The 20,192-nt window shown below is 39.2% G+C and overlaps 1 protein-coding gene across 1 annotated transcript in view; it reads left to right on the top strand.

The window, feature by feature from the left end:
• The window catches only part of thsd7b (thrombospondin type 1 domain containing 7B), a 629,413-nt gene that overhangs the window by 389,470 nt on the left and 219,751 nt on the right, over nucleotides 1–20,192 (top strand). The window contains exons 10-12 of the mRNA XM_062966810.1: nucleotides 8,079–8,194; nucleotides 11,327–11,459; nucleotides 12,361–12,464. Coding sequence (XP_062822880.1) covers nucleotides 8,079–8,194; nucleotides 11,327–11,459; nucleotides 12,361–12,464 — 353 coding nt within the window. The remainder of the gene's footprint in view (nucleotides 1–8,078; nucleotides 8,195–11,326; nucleotides 11,460–12,360; nucleotides 12,465–20,192) is intronic.

Genomic DNA, 20,192 nt, shown 5'->3' with positions numbered 1-20,192 from the left:
AACTCCTTCTGCGCTTGGAGACTAGAGCAACGTCAATACCAGACAATTTCACCTTATGTCTGGAGGCCCTGTCGAACTGGCTATGTGCTAGTAGACTGAAGGTGAACCCGGCGAAGACTGAGATTCTTTGGCATGGCCGCTTGACTGGTCTGACCCATTTGCTACCCACCTTTGATGGTGCTGCCCTATTTCCTTCGCCTACCATTAAGAGCCTGGGTGTTGTTTTGGATTCGCAGCTGACAATGGAAGCTCAGGTCGCTGCTGCTAGCAAACTGGCCTTTTTCCATCTACGACAAGCGAGGCAACTGGCACCCTATCTATCTGATGAGGCTCTGGCAACAGTAATCCATGCCACGGTCACATCTAGGCTGGACTATTGCAACGCCCTGTATGTTGGCCTTCCGATGTCCACGACCCGAAAGTTCCGTATTGTTCAGAATGCGGCAGCCAGGCTACTCACAAGAACACCCATGAAATGCCATATAACACCAGTGCTGCAGCATCTGCATTGGCTTCCAACTGATTACCATGGTCTATATAAGATGCTAGTTCTGACCTTTAAAATTCTTTACGGCCAGGGCCCATCGTACCTTAGGGACCGTCTCTCCTTCTCCCATCATCGGAGGTCGCAACGACCATCCCAACGAGACTTACTTTATGTACCGGGTCCTAGAGAAGTGCACTTGGAAAGGACCAGATGCAGAGCTTTTTCTATTTCTGCCCCTGCCTTATGGAATGCCTTGCCGCCCTATATGAGAGCCATGCGTGAGTTAGGGCCTTTTACCCTAGCACTCAAGACCTGGCTCTTTACTAGAGCTTTTAATCTATGTTAATTTTATCAATATTTGTATGTATGTATTTTTATCCTTTACAATTTTATCTTGTAAATCGCCTAGAGCATCTTGGATGGAGGGCGATTAATAAGTAATTAAATGATGATGATGATGATGATGATGATGATGATGAGTATAGCAATGACAGCAAGAATTTATCTTGACTATACTTTAAAGGCATGAGATTCCATCTCCTCTTGAAAGCAAAGCAACATCATCTCTGCTGACTACTTGGATGGGAGATTGGTAACAAATTCCAGATTCTTTAGGCTATATTTCATAGGAAGGACCTGGCAAAACCATCTCTGAATATTCCTTGTCTAAGAAAGCCCTTAGACAAGGGTCACTCTAACTCAACAGGTGCTTTGAAGGCACACACACAGGATTTGTGAAAATCTATAAAGAAACCTTGTGTGATTTGAACTTTAAAAGTAAAGGCTATCCTCTCCAGCTTCCCTTAAAAAAAGATATGAGGTGGAACATACTGGGGGCCATTTGGCAAATTTTTGTTCTTTTATAGGACTCTTACAGAGAAAGTAGCTCTTGAGGTTTAAAGTAGACTATTAGCCAAAAGGGATCTAGGTTTTCTCAGTGGGAAGCAATGAGAATCCAATTCTCTTTGGATTATCCTAGTAAAGAGTAGGAAGATTATACTTTATAGCAAAGCTAAGCAAAAATCCAAGGAATTTGTCTTGTCAACCCTGTATAGAATAGAAGGAGGGAAATGCTTGGGTTTATTTCAGTAGAAGCCTGTACATTTAGGCTGACTCACAGCATTTAGGAAACAATAGAAAGTTAATTGGATTTTCATTTTATGTTTTAGAGTTAGAAAAGAGCAGTTGACACCAGGAGAAAAATGTCTGCGGCCTGACCTGTTGTTAATGGAGCCATGTACATTGCAGGTCACCTTTTAGATTTATTTAATCCAGACCAGATAGTTCAATCACCACCTTTGTCACAGGAACATTGTGTGTCTTAGTAAACTAATAATTCTCCATCTGTATAATAAGAATCTGAGTTATTGTGAGGAGGAAAACAAGAGCTGTAACTCACCTTTCAATGTGCTAATGACAAGCAAGCCATTGCAGGTCCAGACCTCTACGTGCTCATAATTAGCTGTGCTTCATGGGTAAGATTCAAGGGAAAAAATGTAGGTGTTACAAGAGGATTGAGTATTGAGGACCAAGCATGAAATAATAACCAGATATAGAGAATTGGGTTAAAACAAGGGCCACTTAATTTGACCTATAACCTGTTTTAATTGAGTTATACCTGAAGATGTGCAGATGATGTGGGAAGGGACCTGATCTACATCTAGCTGAAGCGAGGTTTCAACCCATGCCCTCCTCTTCAATCATCCCTTGGATGAAGCATTTGATCTTGAATACAATCTAATGCTATAGTTTGCTCACCCTGTCTGGTCATTTTCTGGAAGGCAAACCCAAGGCCCTACTTCCCAAAACACTGGATTTTAAGAGAGAGAGCAAATCTCAGGGTTAGCCCCAAGATTGTGTTGTCAGAAGGCTTTCATGGCCGGAATCACAGGGTTGTTGTCAAAGACAGAACGCCACAAGATAAAAGATAACAAAGTTTATTGGAGTTACAGAACCAAAAATGCCCGTAAAAGACAAGGGCTAGGCAAACACTGGCCTTAAAAGTAAAAAGAGACAAGAAAAACGTTCAAAAGATAAACCGGATTAAACCGGAGTTTAATCCGGGTTAAATCAAAACAGCTTGCTTCAGCCTGGGAATAAACAAACAGAAGCTGGTGAACAAAAAGTTCAAAGGAATGCAACTAATTGGCAGCAGATGCTTCTCTGCTGCCAAAAGCTATGTTTGAGTAACTTAGAGGTTACTCCTCCACACAGCAGGCAATTTCCCGATATAAACACAGCAGACGAGGGCAGAAGCAGTCAGCGAAGTCCCAATCCGTTCCGAAGGTCGTAAGGCAGATGCAGACGTTTGTAGTTCACCAGTTCCAACGATAGACACAGGTAGGAGAATCCGAGGCCGTAGTCAGTCAGTCCGTAAGTCCAGAGCAAGCAGATGGTGTCCGTCAAGAAGACGACGGAAGGTCAAAGCTATTAAGATTAAGCAGAGGTTGCACAACAAAACCCCACACAATTCCTCCCGCCGTCTGAGCCCAATGTCCAGGATAACTTCCGTAGTCAGCAAACGAATCACACCCGTCTTCAGGAAAACTTCCCACACAGATCCCAAGCGTTCGTCCAGATTACCTTGCCCAACGCAATTTGCTATTGCTCCCAAACCCCATTTTATGCCAGTTACAAGTCCTCATCGCTATCAGCTGTTCTCCTTAGCCCGGGCGTTTCCTCATCACTTTCCTCATCAGAACTGGAACACCTTTGACTACGCCCCACAGCATCCCCAGCTGTGGATCCCGTCCCATCCCTCCAGCTTGTCCACGGGTCTAATCCTGAAGGTCCCCAATCGCCTTCCATACTATCATTGCCAGTGGCACCCAAATCCTCCCTTACACGAGTCCATTCCATGTCATCCTCTTCCGAGCTAACCATCTCTTCCTCCATTCTCTCAGTAAACCCCTCAAAAGAATCCTCGTCAGATGGTTCTGCAAAGATATCTCGCAGCCGCTTCCTTTCTCGCTCCTCGAGAGTATCTGACTCTCGAGGAGTCTTACGCCCACGTCTCCCAGTAGTAGAGCCATGAGGCTCAACCATAACAGTTGTTGTGTGTTTTCCGGGCTGTATGGCCATGTAAGCCCCACTGTTTGCTAACTCTTACATTCTCCCCCACTCATACCTACCAATGAAGACCTATTTATTGACACCATCATTAGCCAGTTGTCAAAGAGTGCATTTACACTGTGGAATTGATGCAGTTTGACACCTCTTTAACTGTCATAGCTCAGTGTTATAAAGTCCATTGGGGCACTAGCACTCTCTGGCAGTGAATGCTAAAGAATACATATAAAACCACAACTCTCACAATTCCATAGTATTGAACCATGGCAGTTAGTGGTGTCTAACTGTACTAACTCTCTAGTGTAGATGCACCTATAGATGCAGGTAAAGGGGGGAAATTCCTATCCAGCATCAAAGTTCATGCTCCACTAAGGGCAGGAGGGTGGGTGACTTGTTGAATAAGCGTGGGTGACTTGTTCATGAGCAGGCATACTGGTCTTTATTAACATACAGTTTGGCCACCTCCTTATGCCAAGAGTCTGTGTGTCATACCAAGCTACTTTGCTTATGGTCTTTATCCATGGAGACCATCAAATCACTCCCTCATCCAACGCATAGTTTGCTGTGTAGTCTCTGAAACATAGATGCTTCAGCTACTTTAGCAAGCACTATCTGTTGTCCCAGTCCAATACATTTAATAATCTGCTTCTCAGAATCTTTATCATTACTACCATATCTCCCAAAAGGAATTCTTTGTCTTCTTTCTAATGTGAATTGCCCGTTTCTTCCAAATATATATCTTCTTGCTTGGATTAGTGACCATTCCCCACGCTGTCTTTAAAACAGTGGTTCCCAACATTTTTTTTGACCAGGGACCACTCTCCAACATTAGTACCAAAAGGGTTACAAATCAGTTTTTGGTCAACTTCAGATTCAGTTTGGTTATTTGGTGTAGAGATTCAGAAAATTGCATTGGATAGACCACATCAGTTCTAGTTTGTGATACACAACATATGCCATCCAGTAATTGCTATCTGCTTGCCCACAGAAAACCATATTTAATAATCTAGAGGTGATGCAATTTTCTGAATCAGCACCCCAAATAACCGCAGGAACAAGCCTAAAAATGAAGACACCAAGGCGCCCCCACTTCCAGGTGCCACATGGAACGGCTCCGCTCAGGGGGAGGAAGGAGGGAAAGGAGCAGCAGTCAGGAGGCCTTTTGTTGCGCCTTTCGTGAGTAGCCAGTCTCTTCCCTCCCGATATCTCTGTTGCCTCTTGCACTATAAGAGGGTTTTGCAAGACCAGTCGCTCTAGTTGCAGTGGTGAGGCCACAGACCATATTTTAATTTTTCAGGATCACTGTTGGTCCACGGACCACAGATTAAAAACAACTGCCCTGATATAACAAATTGTAGATCTTCTTGTACTCAGTTCAAAATTTTACCCTTGCTGGACAAAGGTTCTTAGAGTTTTGGCACATTTATACAAATATTGTTTGTGTATACATACATATTGGGATTTTTTTTAAACAAATATTAATGGTGGGGGGATGACTTTGTTTTTATACAAAAAAAACTTTTGCACATAATCCAAGTTTTTGTTTTGGATTCCATTTGGGTTTTCATGCTTCTGAAAAATCCTGAAATGCTAACCTCACCTAACAAATATATATTGTTATCTATTTTGTAATTTTTATATATAGTAACATGTTTGTACAACAATGGAAGGTTGGTGGGCATTTTATAGCAGGAAATGTAAGATTATTGATACATATCATTGTTGAAGTTGTTCACTGCTGATTTTAATACGCCGATACCACTGTGCAAGGTCTGTTTTTAGTTCTTGATCCTTCACTAAGCTGTCCATCCTTGATCCTCCTTAACTTATTTAGAGCTTCTGCTGTTTGAGACTTACCACAGCTGAATATGGATTTGTGAATCTCATCACAATAATGAGAAAGGGGAAAATGTTTGTGATATAGCTGCTTATTGTATTGCATTTTCCTATTTATGAAAATTTAAACATCCAATGCTTCTCTAAAGCATTGGCAATGCCTAACCGCAGGGTAACTTTAAAAGAAGATTTATATAACTGCATAAATACTCAATTTACATTAGTGCTGAATTTATGAAATGAGAATTTTGGTCCTCTTGCTTTGAAGGGAGTGGAAGTTAAATTCATTTTCTATTTTACAGACCTCCAAGTGGGTAGAGAAATGAATAGAGCTTAGAAATAAATTTTGAAAAGATAATGGAAACAAAGCAACCTCCCTCCATATATATTATATTTCAAGAACTCACGTGAGAAAAATATAGATCCTTATTAAAATGATATGTTTCATTGCTGCCCTTGGATTATTTCAAAAACTTCTCATGTGATGTTATGAAAAGTTGCACAAGACTATCTATACTGAAGAGGCAGTGCTATATGATTTATCTTCAGTTCTTTCCATACTTTAAAGGTTGTCATTATACTGGGCTATGATTGGTTGGATGTTTTCTATCTGTCATGGGTGTTTCTCTAGCCATCTGTCTACATAGAAATTAAGATTTTAGAAAGCTAATATTTTTACCTGTCCTGGTTAGAACTGCTGATCCTCTTCATTGTACAGAACTGCCCTCTTTTACTTTCATCTCATAATTCAAATTAAAAACTGCTGGCACATCAGTTTTATTAATACCCCCTATTATACATTGAGAGCCTGGAATCTCTGCCATGCAGACATTATTTCTTGTCTCAGCAGTCAAGTATTATTAGGTTACTGAGTTTGGGGAGAAGATGTATTAGGGTAATGTGTTAGTGAAAATCTCTGAGCAACAACATATAAAAGCCCATTTCTAGAGTTGATAACACTATCTAAGGAGTTCATCACAAGGAGCAGGAGAAAATGAGAGAAAGCAAGGGAAAGGATGGAGTATCATGGAGTTCTATCTTTGAAGAAGACTATTTTACTCACTCCTCTTACACAAGATCATCTCCTACAGCAGTGGTTCTCAACCTGTGGATCCCCAGGTGTTTTAGCCTACAACTCCCAGAAATCCAAGCCTGTTTACCAGCTGTTAGGATTTCTGGGAGTTGAAGACCAAAACATCTAGGGATCCACAGGTTGAGAACTACTGTCCTACAGCTTCTTACTCTATTTGCTTAATTCTCATCACATAGGCAGGTGATGACTATTCCCATTTCAAGGATATCAGCACACATCTTAAAACAGGCATCCTTTAAGGCAGGACTGCCTTCAAGACTCTTCCATTGAAGCAGATTTAAGGCATTCTTCTTATGGTAGCACTTTCCTCGGGGTTCTTTGTCTTTAAGACCATTCCACTGAAGCAGATTTAAGGCATCTTTCTTAAGGTGGCATTTTCCATGAGATAGTTTGCACTCAAGGCCCTTCCGCAGATACAGAAGCACCTTTTTTAAGGCGGCACTTCCCTGAGGTTGTTTCCTCCCATTGTCCCTCCAGGATTTCGATTATTATTTTTTTTAAAAATCAATCACACCAGATTATAGGTTGTTTTAAATTAACCCTCATCTATCTTTCCCAAAGTCTTTGCATTGACGATCATAGGAAGTAGTTGTAAATTAATCCTGATCTTTCCCCAGGCATTGGTGACCTGAGAAAATGGGCGTTTTGTCTCTTCTCACACAAAGTGTCATCATTTTATTTACAAATAGGCTTAAATTAAATCACATGGGGACATTGGCCATTTTGCTTGTCTCTATGTGGGGAACTTAAAAATAAGATGATTGCCAACTGACATAGGAGTCATTGGGGAAAAAAACAACACTTTAGAAACAGCAAAATATCTCAACCCCACAGTCAAAGCTTGTGTTATGTGAAGGACATAATGGGTTTCCATTTCTTAAACATGTAGAAATGCTGATTTTACTGTGTGTGATGAAGTCATAATGGTTATTGAGTCCTTTTGTGGATGCTACTATCCTGGAACTTAAATAAGGTTTGTTTTTTTTTAAATGTATTTTTAGCCCAGAATAAATACTATTTCCAGTTTTTCTCCCATTTTACAGCAGTTCCTGATTTTTTTTCCATTCAACAATCCAACTTAACTAATCCCTTTCTCCTGGTTAAAGGCATCTGTCCTGTTGATATATCTCCATTGGCTGCCAAAATTTGAAAATTGGATGACAAAATTCAAAGTGGTGGTTTTGACCTTTGAAGCCCTACACAGCTTGGGTCCAGACTAGCTGAAAGACTACATACAAGCTAGTGTGGGCTTCAAGATCTTAGGGTTTTCTCCCACTTCCACCACCTGTGGAGTCTTGGTTGGTGAACACTCAGGAGGGAGCATTTTTAGGGTTGCTCCCAGGCTGTAAAACTCCTTATCAGGTTGACCAATTCCCTGTTCTCTTTCTGTTGGCAGCCGAAAACATCTTTGTGATTGCGTTTATGGAACAAAAGTATTTTTTTCAAGGGAGTATCCCTGCTTCCTTGTTTGTGTCTTTCTTGAGGAAAAAAGTACAAAAAGTATTTGCCTTCCTTAATAGTGGAACATTTTACCTAAATGTGTTCATGTTTTTTGAAGGCTGTTGTGAGTGACACCTTCCGTTATGTCACTAGGTGCCCAGAATCCATTCGACCAGAAGCTGTCCGCCCATGTCTACTTCCATGCAAGAAAGATTGTGTAGTGACCCCTTTCAGTGAATGGACACGCTGCCCAACTACCTGCCAAATGGGTAAGGTGATTAATTGACTGCATGAAAATTTTAGTTGTTCTTCTAATCCTGGCTTTCCTAAACTTAAGTCCATCAAAATTGGTGTTGGTTAATTGTAATTCACATTAGATCACCGAGACAAAATTACATAGGACCTTTAAAACAAAACAAATACTGTTTTTAATTTGTTATTTGTTTGTTATGCTTTCAGTGGACTGTACACAGATTGTGAAAATAAATTAACAGGCAAATTACTTTGTTTATTAAATAATCCTGTACAATTAAAAGAACCTTCCGAATCAATTATTTAACTTCATTGGCAGAGTTATCATTTAATATAATTCTAAATTAAAATGGAATTGTGAGCGTTTAGTTACTCACTGAGTTTATTATTAAGGTGGCTGCTCTTTAAGTTCTTCAATTTCTGCTGCACAATTAAAAGCATGGCATGATTGGAAATTTCAAAACCACTCCATGATAATATGTATATGAATTAAGTAGAAAGGATTAGTTATGAAATATAATAAACAGCATGCAAAGGGCATGTGAGGAAGTAGGCTTAGGGGTTGTCTACCCTGGCCTGTTTTGGACTTCAGCTCCCAGGATTCCTGGCCATTGAATAAGCTGGCTAGGGCTTCTGGGAGTTGGAGACTCAAACATCTGGAGGGCTGCAAGTTGTACAGGCCTGACCTATACCCTACCTCCAACCAGAAGTTGCCCCTAGATGTCTGCACAATATGCAGTGACTTTTGGTTAGTAACTTGAGGTAAAACTGCTTAGGAGAAATTTGGGTGTGCAGAGGTCCTTTTCCCTGGTCACAAGGACACCTTTGCTGATGTTAGCAATGACACCTGGTGGTGATTGGAAGCTCTCCAAAACTTTGCACAAGCTGCTGTGGTACATAGACAACAGTCCTGGTAAGGTTGACTATCTAGTGAGGCTGAGTCTGATTTGGTCTAACAAGACAGTCTGGACTCCACTCTCACCACTTCCATGGTTCTGAGTTAGACAGCGTAAGTAGCTCTGCTGAATCAAGAGCTGATCTGAAGCAGTAATGTGCCTGATCGACCCTGGTTTAATTGACCACATACATCTACGAAAGCTTGTGCTACCAACCTTTTTTTCTTGGGGAATTATCTACACATTAATGTGGTTTGGTACTACTTTTAACTGCCATGGCTCAGTGCTATGGAATCTTATAAAGTGAGAGCTCTACAGCATTGAGCTATGGCACTTCAAGTGGTATCCAGCTGCATTAATTAAGCAGTGTAGATGCACTCTAAATCTCTAAGGTGCTACATGATGCTTTTGCATGCTAATTATCCAGATTAACATGGCTATTTTTTATTCTGTCTACAATGAACATCAGACTACCTAAGATGTTAAGAATGGATGATCAAATTTTACATGTCAGTAATAAAATTAAATATCTCCCCAAATAATAAGAATTTAGGCAAATGACATTTAAAATAAAATCAGATATTGGCAGTGCAGCTAACCCACTTCATCAGATAAAATATGAAGAGGTGAACTGGGAAATCAGCGTCCAGCTTCCTTACCTTGCCCTTCAGTTAAATGTCATAAGTCATTTTTCTGCCAAAGACTTATCATGCACCTTGATTGTGTGTAGATGATATTGTGCTTGGGGAAATAACAGAAAGAAGGAGCTGAATGTTTCACAATGGAAATTTTAAGTGAGACAAAGAGAGTCATTTTATTTAAAGATCTCAGTTCTATTCTCTTTCATTTGGCCTCTGTGTGTGTAGCATGGGAATAATTTGCTCTTAATTAACATTACTGTTATTTTCCATGTTTTTCCCACCAAAATATGGAGACACTGAAATTGGCATGGTCAACTTAAATTACAATAAAATAAATATTTTTTGGGGGGGGGGGACACTAGGGAAAAATAATAAACATTTTTTTAAAAAATAGGAGCAAAAATAGTTTTATTACCTAAACACCAAAATAAATGGAATTAAGTTTATTTGGTATTAAATCGGGGAAGGCAAAATAGTTATATATGTTGGGATTTTATTACTGTGATTCCTGACAAACCTGATACAACCTTGTTCAGTTATTATTAACAAGTATTGATGTTGTGAGCTGTGAAAATAATATGATTGGAGAAAATAGGGTAGAATGTGTGTTGTTTCTACATTTTTCTTATTTATACATTGTAATTAGCCATAAAAACTGTTTATAATATAATGGGAAATGCTTAATTATTCACTCAACTTGGAAAAAAAGCTCTAGCATAGTAAGGAAGAAAACTAATTTGTAAAAATCTACAGTCTTAGCATGAGATGGCCCAAATATTTGATAATATTGGTTTGGATTAAGCAGATTAGAAATAAAATTGATTTGAAACATTACAATTTTCTTTGTACTTTCTACAGTTGAAAATAAAGAGGAAACTAATAATTGAATTTAGTAACAAAAGCACATGTAATTACTTTAACTTTGGGAAACTGTGGTAAAACACACTATTGAAATATTTTCAGTCCTTAGCTTTGTATCTTGGCATTTACTAAAATAGACAGCTATATTTTCAAGGTTATGTTTAACAAGAAACTGGTTTTGCAGGAAATTTTGCAGGTTTCTTCATGTAAATAGAATAGAAATATATACATCATGGCCATATTATCAGTAATTCATAGACCTTGTTGTTTTACTAAGAGGATCTTCTAATTTAGATAATTGTATCCTAACATGTTAGGTCAGTATTTGGAGAATTAACAAGTTAGATATAGAAATATCATGCATAGAAGGGCTAGGCTCAGTACATTAACATTAAGTATGCATGAGGAGTGAATATGTGAGTTCATCACTGTTTGCCTCTGAAGGAAGACCAAACTTTTGTTGCAGATGTTTCAACTACTTACCTGTATCTCTCATTCATTTATTGCATATAGCCAGATGTTGCCTGCCTTCTCTAAGAAGAGTTCTATCTTTTCTTCTTTCTGTAGATATGCTAACAGCATTTCTAACATTTCCCAGGCTCTAACTAATGGGAAGATTGTCGTGTGTTTGACTAGATTCAGTGTAAACCCAAGATTGAATGTTACATTAAATCCAAGACAAGATCACTAAAGCATGAAATCAACTATGCTTTGTAGGAAAGTTTTATTATACTTTTAAAAAATCTCCCAGGTAATGGTACTACAACAAAGCAGTCCCGCTATAGGATTATAATACAAGAAGCTGCTAATGGAGTGCAAGAATGTCCAGACACATTATATGAAGAAAGAGAATGTGAAGACATCCATCTTTGCCCCGTGTACAGGTATTGTTAAAAATCTCTTCTATACTTTTTGTTGTTGTTGTTGTTGTTGTTGTTGTTGTTGTTGTCAATGTGACAGTTTTCCCTGTTTGGAACTCAAGGTTTACAACAATTTAAACAAACATACAAAATCAAAAATTAAAAAGCAATTAAACCATCCTAGAATATTTGAGCGTTGGACTAAGACTCCTGATTCTCTGCTTAGCCATGGGAATTCATGGGTGATCTTGGGTGAGTCATGTTCTCAGCTTCTCCATGATATGTTGCCATAAGTGAGAAGATGAAATTGCTAGTCTTGAATACAGCTTTCCCTTTTCTTGATCAGGGGAATTTGCCAGCTAATGAGAAGACTGCAGCGAAGACTACAGACAGATTTGAGTCTTTGTTGGCTTCCTTGATCTGAAATTTCAAACATTCAGAAAAGCCAGTTTGGTTCAAGGCTGATGAATTCCTTGTTGCTAAGGATCCAATAAGCAATGTGTTTGTCCTTTTTCCTGAAATACTTTCCTACATAAAAACCACTGCAGAATCTGTGGAGTTGTAAATGCTAAAATGTTCAAGGCCATAACAGCAATGTATTCTGTGATTTTTGTCACTTCTGACAATCCCAATGTACACATGTCACAAGGTTTTGTGGGATTGAGAGTGTGTGACTTGGGTAAGATTTCCATGTCTGAGTGGAAAATCAAACCCTCATATCTAGTATTGTAGTCGAGGGCTCAAACCACTGCACCCATGACTACAAAATCATTAAGCTTTCCCTCAGCTAGTATTCATTTTGTTGTCATTTATTGCAAATGAGAAATGTAGGCTTACATTTGCAGCACTCTTTAATTCAGTTTAATTACTTATTTGCAAACAAACATAATTTATTGAAATAATTTTTGCTATTTTGAAATTCCAGCTGGAAGGTTAACAAGTGGAGTCAATGCGTGCTGGTGCCAGATTCTGTACGACAAGGTGTCTTGGGTCTCAATGAAGCATGTGGTCATGGTTTGCAGTCAAGAGGTAAGAAAGCTCTCATGAGCTCTCACTTTGAAATGCTGACTTCTTTTTGCTATTTGATCGCAGTGTGCTATCTCACACTTGGAGTGACATGACTTAATGTGGATTCTGTGAACATTTCAGATGTTGTAGGTTTCCTCTGTTCTCCTAGTAATTGGACAACAAGAATAACAACATCTGCAATGTTACATTGGATTTACTTTCCGTTGTTTAAAAGAAAAAGTTACTCTGGAAGCTGACGATTATCATTTATATTTCATATAGTATTTGTAATGCATTGCAAATAGTTGTTACATTATCATTTGGGAAGGGAGTGGGATATATAGATTGTGGCATAGCTACATCTGATGTCAAGAAAAAGCAAACAGCAAAACTGTTCTTAAAATCGCTTGCTAAAAATCTCTCCTTGCCAACTCAAGAAGGAAAACAATTGTATTGAAAATTGCATTCAATCATCTATTTTATGATTTTTAGGGGGTGGGGAATAATAAAAGCTGTCAAAAATTGTCCTCCTTAAACACTTGAATTTTATGACACATTTTCCTTTTACTGTGCCTCAATCATCTTTTCTCAGTGTCATTTTCCAAGTCAAAACATGAAAATCTGAAGTCAGCTTGTACTATTGAAAGGTTAAGCACAAATCTTTGCTACAATTCCAGCATAATAGTGAATCTGTTATTCATACCACCTAGGTACGAAACAAAACATTTTAAGGGAAGGTTATCCCAGTAGAGGATGATCATATGTTTCTGAAAGGTTGGCATTTCATTTTTTAGACATAGGCTGCAACCACTGCACATTCTGGGAGGAATAAAAAGTCTGAGCAGGGATTGAAAATAAGTAAGTGTTTTAGAATTAGGTTGGAAATAGAGAATAAAGTTACCTGCAAGGTTTGTCTGCAAGAATTTTCATTGTAGAAGTATGATAGAGGTTGCATGTATTGAAATATAATTCCCAGATTTATTTCCTTTTCTATTTGCTGTATCAATTGTTGATGGTTTCCTCTCCCAGTAGATGGGTGGTCTGTCTAGGTTCATTGTGAAAGCTTTAAATCCACTAAGGAGACTGAGATGTTTAAGATCTGCTGTCTTTTAAATTGTGTCCTTTGTAAATTTCATGTTGCATTTGAAAAGTATAGACATAGATACTTATTAGAAAGGCCTTTATATATACTATATGTGTTTTGTATACCATGAATTCATCATTGCCAGGTTCATTTGTTGAGCTATTGGGTTTTTTTATAATCATAAACAAAATAACTAAAATAAGATACGGTCATAGTTATGTTTAAGAAACGTTTTGCATTGTAGGACAATTCCATTACAAGTACAATTACATTACAATTACATTACAAGTCCAAGGTGATTAGGCTGAGAAAAACATTTTAGCTTTTCTGATATGTAAGAAGAAAGGGAGGGGTGAAGCCAAAGTACTGGGATATGGAAGGGAAGTCCTGAAATTTTGTATGTTGAACAAGAATAGATCAGCAATACAACATTACCATCTTGGCCAGTGATGTGGTCAGACTATTGTATATTCTCTGAATTCAGCAAAATTCGATTTTGGCTGGCTTTGAAACAGAAGCTTCAAAGATGTGGATATCATGAAAGGCATCTGATGAAATGGGTATGAGCCCTTGAAAGCTTAGTCTGGAAGTTATCTCAGTCTCAATGGTGTGGCAGGATTTTTAAAATACAAAGTGCAACCCTCATATTTATGGGGGATTAATTCCAAAAACTGTGGATAATTGTGAACTCTATATTTTGACTATACTTGGGCTGGAAGCAAACCATAGAATAGCAGTTGAGCATGAATAAAGCACTAAAGCTGTATCTCTTAATGCTGAAAAGACTAACATAGCTATGTCTCTGAATATTTTTTTAAAAGAATAGCATATATTTGAAGCAAGGGAAGAAGATGGTTATGTTATGAATCAGGATCTGGTGTCAATTTTTAGTGATTTAACTGTCAAAAAGTAAGATTATTTTACATGCATGCCCATTTTTTCAGAAAAGACATGAAAGGGTGTTGGTTCAGTCTGCCCCTCACTGCATGGGAGATGTGTATAATTTTTTTAAAAAATTTAATAATCTGTGGTTTCTATTGGTAGGAAATTCCATTTCAAGAAATATCATCGTAGGTGCCATGGAGCCATAGTGGCACAATTGATTAAACCCTTGTGCCTGCTGGACTGCTGAGTTAAAGGTTGGATTGGTGTCCTGAAAGTTGCCAGCTTCGATCTGTGAGACAGGGTGAGCTCCCGTCTGTCAGCTCTAACTTGCAGGGACATGAGAGAAGCCTCAAATGGTAACACACCCAGGCATCCCCTGGGCAACGTCTCTGTAGACGACCTATTCTCTCACACCAGAAGTGACTCGCAGCATGTTCTCAAGTCGCTTCTGACACAATTAAAACAAATCTTACATGCCATCTACTACTTCCCTGAAGATGAGATTGTTAATTATAAAACCAAAGATTTGTTTAGTAACTAAAATGAAAACTCAAGATCTTCTCTTCCAAGACAATGTTCAATTTATTTTTGTGCACTCTAAAATTCTCCAGTTTGTGCAGTAATTCACATGCCTCAAGTTGTCTTTCACGTTCCTTGAGGTGTGTTCACCCTACACACCTAGGCACTAAATCCCACTGAGAAAGTGGATTAAAAACAATTGTGAAGTGCCTACACAACACCTGAAGACCATGGCAGGGCACAGGAAATGAGAACAAAGAGGTGGAAAGTGAGAGTCCCCATGGGAATGATGTGGTTTCCCCCTTTCGGCCAACTGTGTTTCGGAGCTTCTTAAAGTGCCTCAGTGCTAGTGTTGTCCTGACAAACGATCACATTTTTGCAACTTGTTTTTGAGCCCTGCATGAGATATATACTTTGATCTGCTGCCACATGTTTTTTGGCTTAAGGTAAAGGTAAAGGTTTCCCCTTGGCATTAAGTCTAGTCGTGTTTGACTCTGGGGGTTGGTGCTCATCTCAATTTCTAAGCCAGAGAGCTGTTGTTGTCCGTAGACAACTTCAAAGTTATGTGACCACCATGGCTGCATGGAGCGCCATTACCTTCCCATCAGAGCAGTACTTATGGAACTACTCACACTTGCATCTTTTCAAACTGCTAGGTTGGCAGAAGCTGAGGCTAACCTGCTCCCCAGATTCAAACCACTGACCTTTTGATCAGCAAGTTCAGCAGCTCAGCAGCTTCATCCGCTGTGCCACCAGGGGCTCCTTATTCTGGACTATTTTAATGTGATATTTTGAACTTAATGTGTGCTGTAGCATGCATTGGGGCCGTACATTTTGTGGACACCCTATCCTCAAGCTGGCTTTGATCTCCATTATGTGGTCTGTATAGAACTGCCCTTAGGGTGCTATGATTCCATTTTAACTGCTGTGGCATCTTGGGTGCTGTCGTTTAGTTTGGCATTATTGCACATGACTAAGAAGTCTTAACACCACTCCCTAAGTTGCAAATCCCAGGTTTCCATAGGATTTATGTGTGGCAATTAAAGCAGAATTATAGTGCTGTAATTAACGGCGCTTCATGCAGTCATGCCGGCCACATGACCTTGGAAGTGTCTACGGACAATGCCGGCTTTTCGGCTAGAGATGGAGATGAGCACCAACCCCCAGAGTTGGACACGACTGAACTTAACACCAGGAGAAACCTTTACCCTTACTCCCGTTACCTGATTATGTAGTGTGAAAGAACCACTGGGCTCCAAAGATTATTCTTTTTTGGCTTTCTGCCACACTCTTTTTAGTTAAAATATTTGTACCAGGCAATGTTGTCTTTATATCATTTTAAAAATCAAGAGTATTGACTGCACGTGAGATTGCACCTGAAAAAAAAATCCATGCTATTCTTCTCGAAAACCCTTCCACTTATCTCTATACTCCATGGATGCTTTGCCAGAGCAGTGACCTTCTAGCACACCTTGACATTTTTGTCTCAGTGAAATTTGGTAGAAACTCTACTTAGTATTGACCAAGGATTTACAGTGCAATCCCATGCATGTCTATTAAGAAGTAAATTGAGTTCACTGTAGCTTATTCCTTTGTGGAATTTTAGCTGCTGGAGGGAAGCGGGTGTATTTAAATTGACTTCTTTAGAATGGGGAAATGTAAGCTTTAGATTTGAGCCTTTGGAGCTTTAATACATAACTTACTGATATTACTTGTTTATATATAAACTTGCAGACATCACAACGCATGGCCAATGAAGTAAAATAACAGCAAAATAATAAACTAGGCAGCCTGCATGAATAAAGATTGTCAAACATATGAACAAATTGCAATGTAGTTTAATAAACTATGTTTAATGAAACTATTATGTGATTACTCAGTACAGTCCCCTGCCTTTCCTGTTTGAAGACAATCATTTTCAAAATTAACATATAAACATCTGTAGCTCTGTTAACATACTATGCCGTTTTATGCCAAATTGCAGACAAGGATAGAAATATAAACATTCGGATAAGGTTTTGAACATGAAAGCTTTGACACAGCAACATAGCCACCACAGCTTCTTAAAGATTACTTTTGGGAGTAATAGGGGCATTACAACACTAGTTTTGTGAAGCACCTTAACAATCTAAAACTCAATATTTTAAAACCTTTTGACTCAAAACTGAGCAGAATTTTGTCAGCATATTTATGTTTACAAATGTAAGGCTAAAGGTAAAGGTTTTCCCTTGACATTAAGTCTAATCGAGTCTGACTCCGGGGGGTGGTGCTCATTTCTATTTCTAAGCCGAAGAGCCGCCGTTGTCTGTAGATATCTCTTAGGTCATGTGGCCAGCATGACTACATGGAGCGCCATTACCTTCCCGCTGGAGTGGTACTTCTTTATTCAGCTACTCACATTTGCATGTTTTCCAATTGCTAGGTTGGCAGAAGCTGAGGTTATCAATGGGAGCTCATCCTGTCCAGCAGATTCAAACCACCAACCTTCTGGTCAGCAAATTTAGCAGCTCAGTGGTTTAATGTTGTAAAAAACAAAAGAAAAATACATTTTAGGACACCATTACAACAATAGTGATGCATTACTCTTACAGTAATTAGAAACACATTACTATTTTAAAAAGTAATTATTCTTGCTAGCATTTTAAATATTATTTATATTAAACATACATTTCAAATAGGGTCTATCTTTTGAAACACACTGTATATTATGTGGCTTGATAATAAATTTATCTTTCATTTCTACAGTGTATTGTTAGTTTCAACATGCACGTTTGTACCTGAGGCTAGATCTACACTGCCATATAATCCAGTTTTAGAATGCATATTAACTGCTTTGAACTGGATTATTTAAGTCTACACTAACATATAATCCAGTTCAATACAGTTAATCTGCATTCATAAACTGGATTATATGGCAGTGTAGATGGGTCTGAGTGTTATTAAAGTTTCTTCATGTTCCCTAAGGTTCATATCGTAATTTAATTCTAAATTCAGCAAAAGATAATTGAAAGATAGATACATCAAGAGGCTGAAGAAGAAGAAGAAGGAGGAGGAGGAAGAGGAGGAGAAGGAGGAAGAGGAGGAGGAGGAGGAAGAGGAAGAAACTTTATTTATACTCTGCCCCATCTTCCCAAAGGGACTCAGGGTGGCTTACAACCAAACAAATATATACAAAAAATGATGTACACAGGAAGTGATCACATAAAAGCAAAACAGCACAACAGTATAAACACAAATATTTTTTAAACACTATGAAACCCTATAAAATCAATATATGACACCATTTAAAACCAGCCAATTCAAAAATTAGTGTATCTAAATTATAATTATAGTTATAATAACCGTTAAAATCCTAAAATATAGATAACATGTCCAGAGGACTGAGAAACACCCATAATACGGTTTTGTGCAATAAAGAGAAGAATTGTATTAGATATCCCAGTGTTGTGTTGAAAGACAGAGACTCAGGCATCTGGCTCAGGCTATATCTTGCCGATGAAGTGAATGGCTGTGATCAAGGGATCTGGCCTTTGTCTGAGAATGCCACAGATGTAAGGCAGTTGCAAACACCCCAGAGTACAATTTCAATTTCCCTCTAGACAGTTCAGTTTATACAAGCCTGTTCATCAGATTTCTGATCTTGAATTGTTTAAGGACTCAGCTATCATGTTTCCATAGGACAGGGCTCTGATTTATGTTTTCTGAACAGTTTAAGGACTCACTATCTTGGCTCCCTGGAAACTGATTCATAGCTTTCTTGACCCTGAATGCTTTGGCATCAGATGCTTCTTATTTCCCCAGCTTCCTGTCTCTGAAATAATGAACCTTGTTTGAGGAACTATGACAACTGATACAGGAACTCTCAATTTTTCAGGATGAAAACAGTGTGAAGATAGCATAGGCATTTTGGGGCAGTGCATGTAAACTCATTTGCCAATATCATCTGGAATTCTCCTGGTAACATACTAACATGTAACCTGGCATTACACATGCATGTATACTTTTTGACAGTGCTCTTTTCTAACTGCAGTACTGTTTTGATGTACTGGCCAGATTTGATGTAGGGGGAGCACCAAAGAAGCACCTAGCACTAACTACAGTTCTACAGCTGGGAGAATTAAGCTGGCATCACTCTCCCAGATCTCCAAGGTGTCACTGAAGATCTGGATAATGATTTTAGCTGCTTTCCTTAAGCCGTAGGTTTTTATAATTTTTTAGAATCTCACAATTGGAATCATCTCAAAACTTCCATACTTCTCATCAGACTGCTTTTCCTCCTTGGGGAACTATCTCTCCTGATCCCTGTTACTCGTCTGTGATACTGATCCTGTTATGATTGAGCCTCATGGCTCTGTTACTGACAGACGTGGGCGTAAGACTCCTCGAGAGTCAGATACTCTCGAGGAGCGAGAGAGAAAAAGACTGCGAGACATATTTGCAGCACCATCTGACGAGGAGTCTTTCGAAGGGTTTACGGAGAGAATGGAGGAGGGGCTGGTTAGCTCAGAGGAGGATGAGATGGATTGGACTCGGGTAAGGGAGGAAGTGGGTGCCACTGGCCATGATGGGACAGAAGATGAATGGGGACCTTCAGGATTAGACCCATGGTTTAGCTGGAGGGATGGGACGGGATCCACAGCTGGAGATGCTGTTGGGCGTAGTCAGAGGTGTTCCAGCTCTGACGAGGAAAGTGATGAGGAAACGCCCGGGTTAAGGAGGACAGCTGACAGTGATGAAGATTTGTAACTGGCATAAAATGGGGCTTGAGAGCAATTGCAAATTGCGTTGGGCAAGGTAATCTGGGCAAACGCTTGGGATCCGTGTGTGTGTGGGACGCTTCCCTGAAGACTTGTGTGCTTTCCTGTGCTGTGACGTAAGTTGATTGGAATCCAGGGTCAGACGGCGGGAGGGATTGTGTGGGCATTTGTTTGTGCAAACCTGTGCTTACTTTTATTAGCTTGACCTTCCGTCGTCTTCTTGACGGACGCCATCTCCTGCTTTGAGAACTCGGACTGAACTGACCACGGCTTGTCTTCCCCCCTTCTTGGACTTGGAAAAACTACAAACGTCTGCTTCTGGCTTTGATCTACGGAACGGAACTGGTCTACTCAACTGCTACAATCCTTGGCTGATTTACTCGTGTTGGAGATCCTGTCTGCTGTGTGTGTGGGGGAGCGACGCAAGTTACTCTAAGCACAGTGTTGGCAGCAGAGAGGAATCTGCTGCCAATTAGTTGCATTCTTTGTATCTTTTGTTCCTTG

Source organism: Anolis carolinensis, chromosome 1, assembly GCF_035594765.1.
Source record: "Anolis carolinensis isolate JA03-04 chromosome 1, rAnoCar3.1.pri, whole genome shotgun sequence".
Lineage (NCBI taxonomy): Eukaryota > Metazoa > Chordata > Lepidosauria > Squamata > Dactyloidae > Anolis > Anolis carolinensis.
This window is presented reverse-complemented; position numbering and strand designations above follow the sequence as displayed.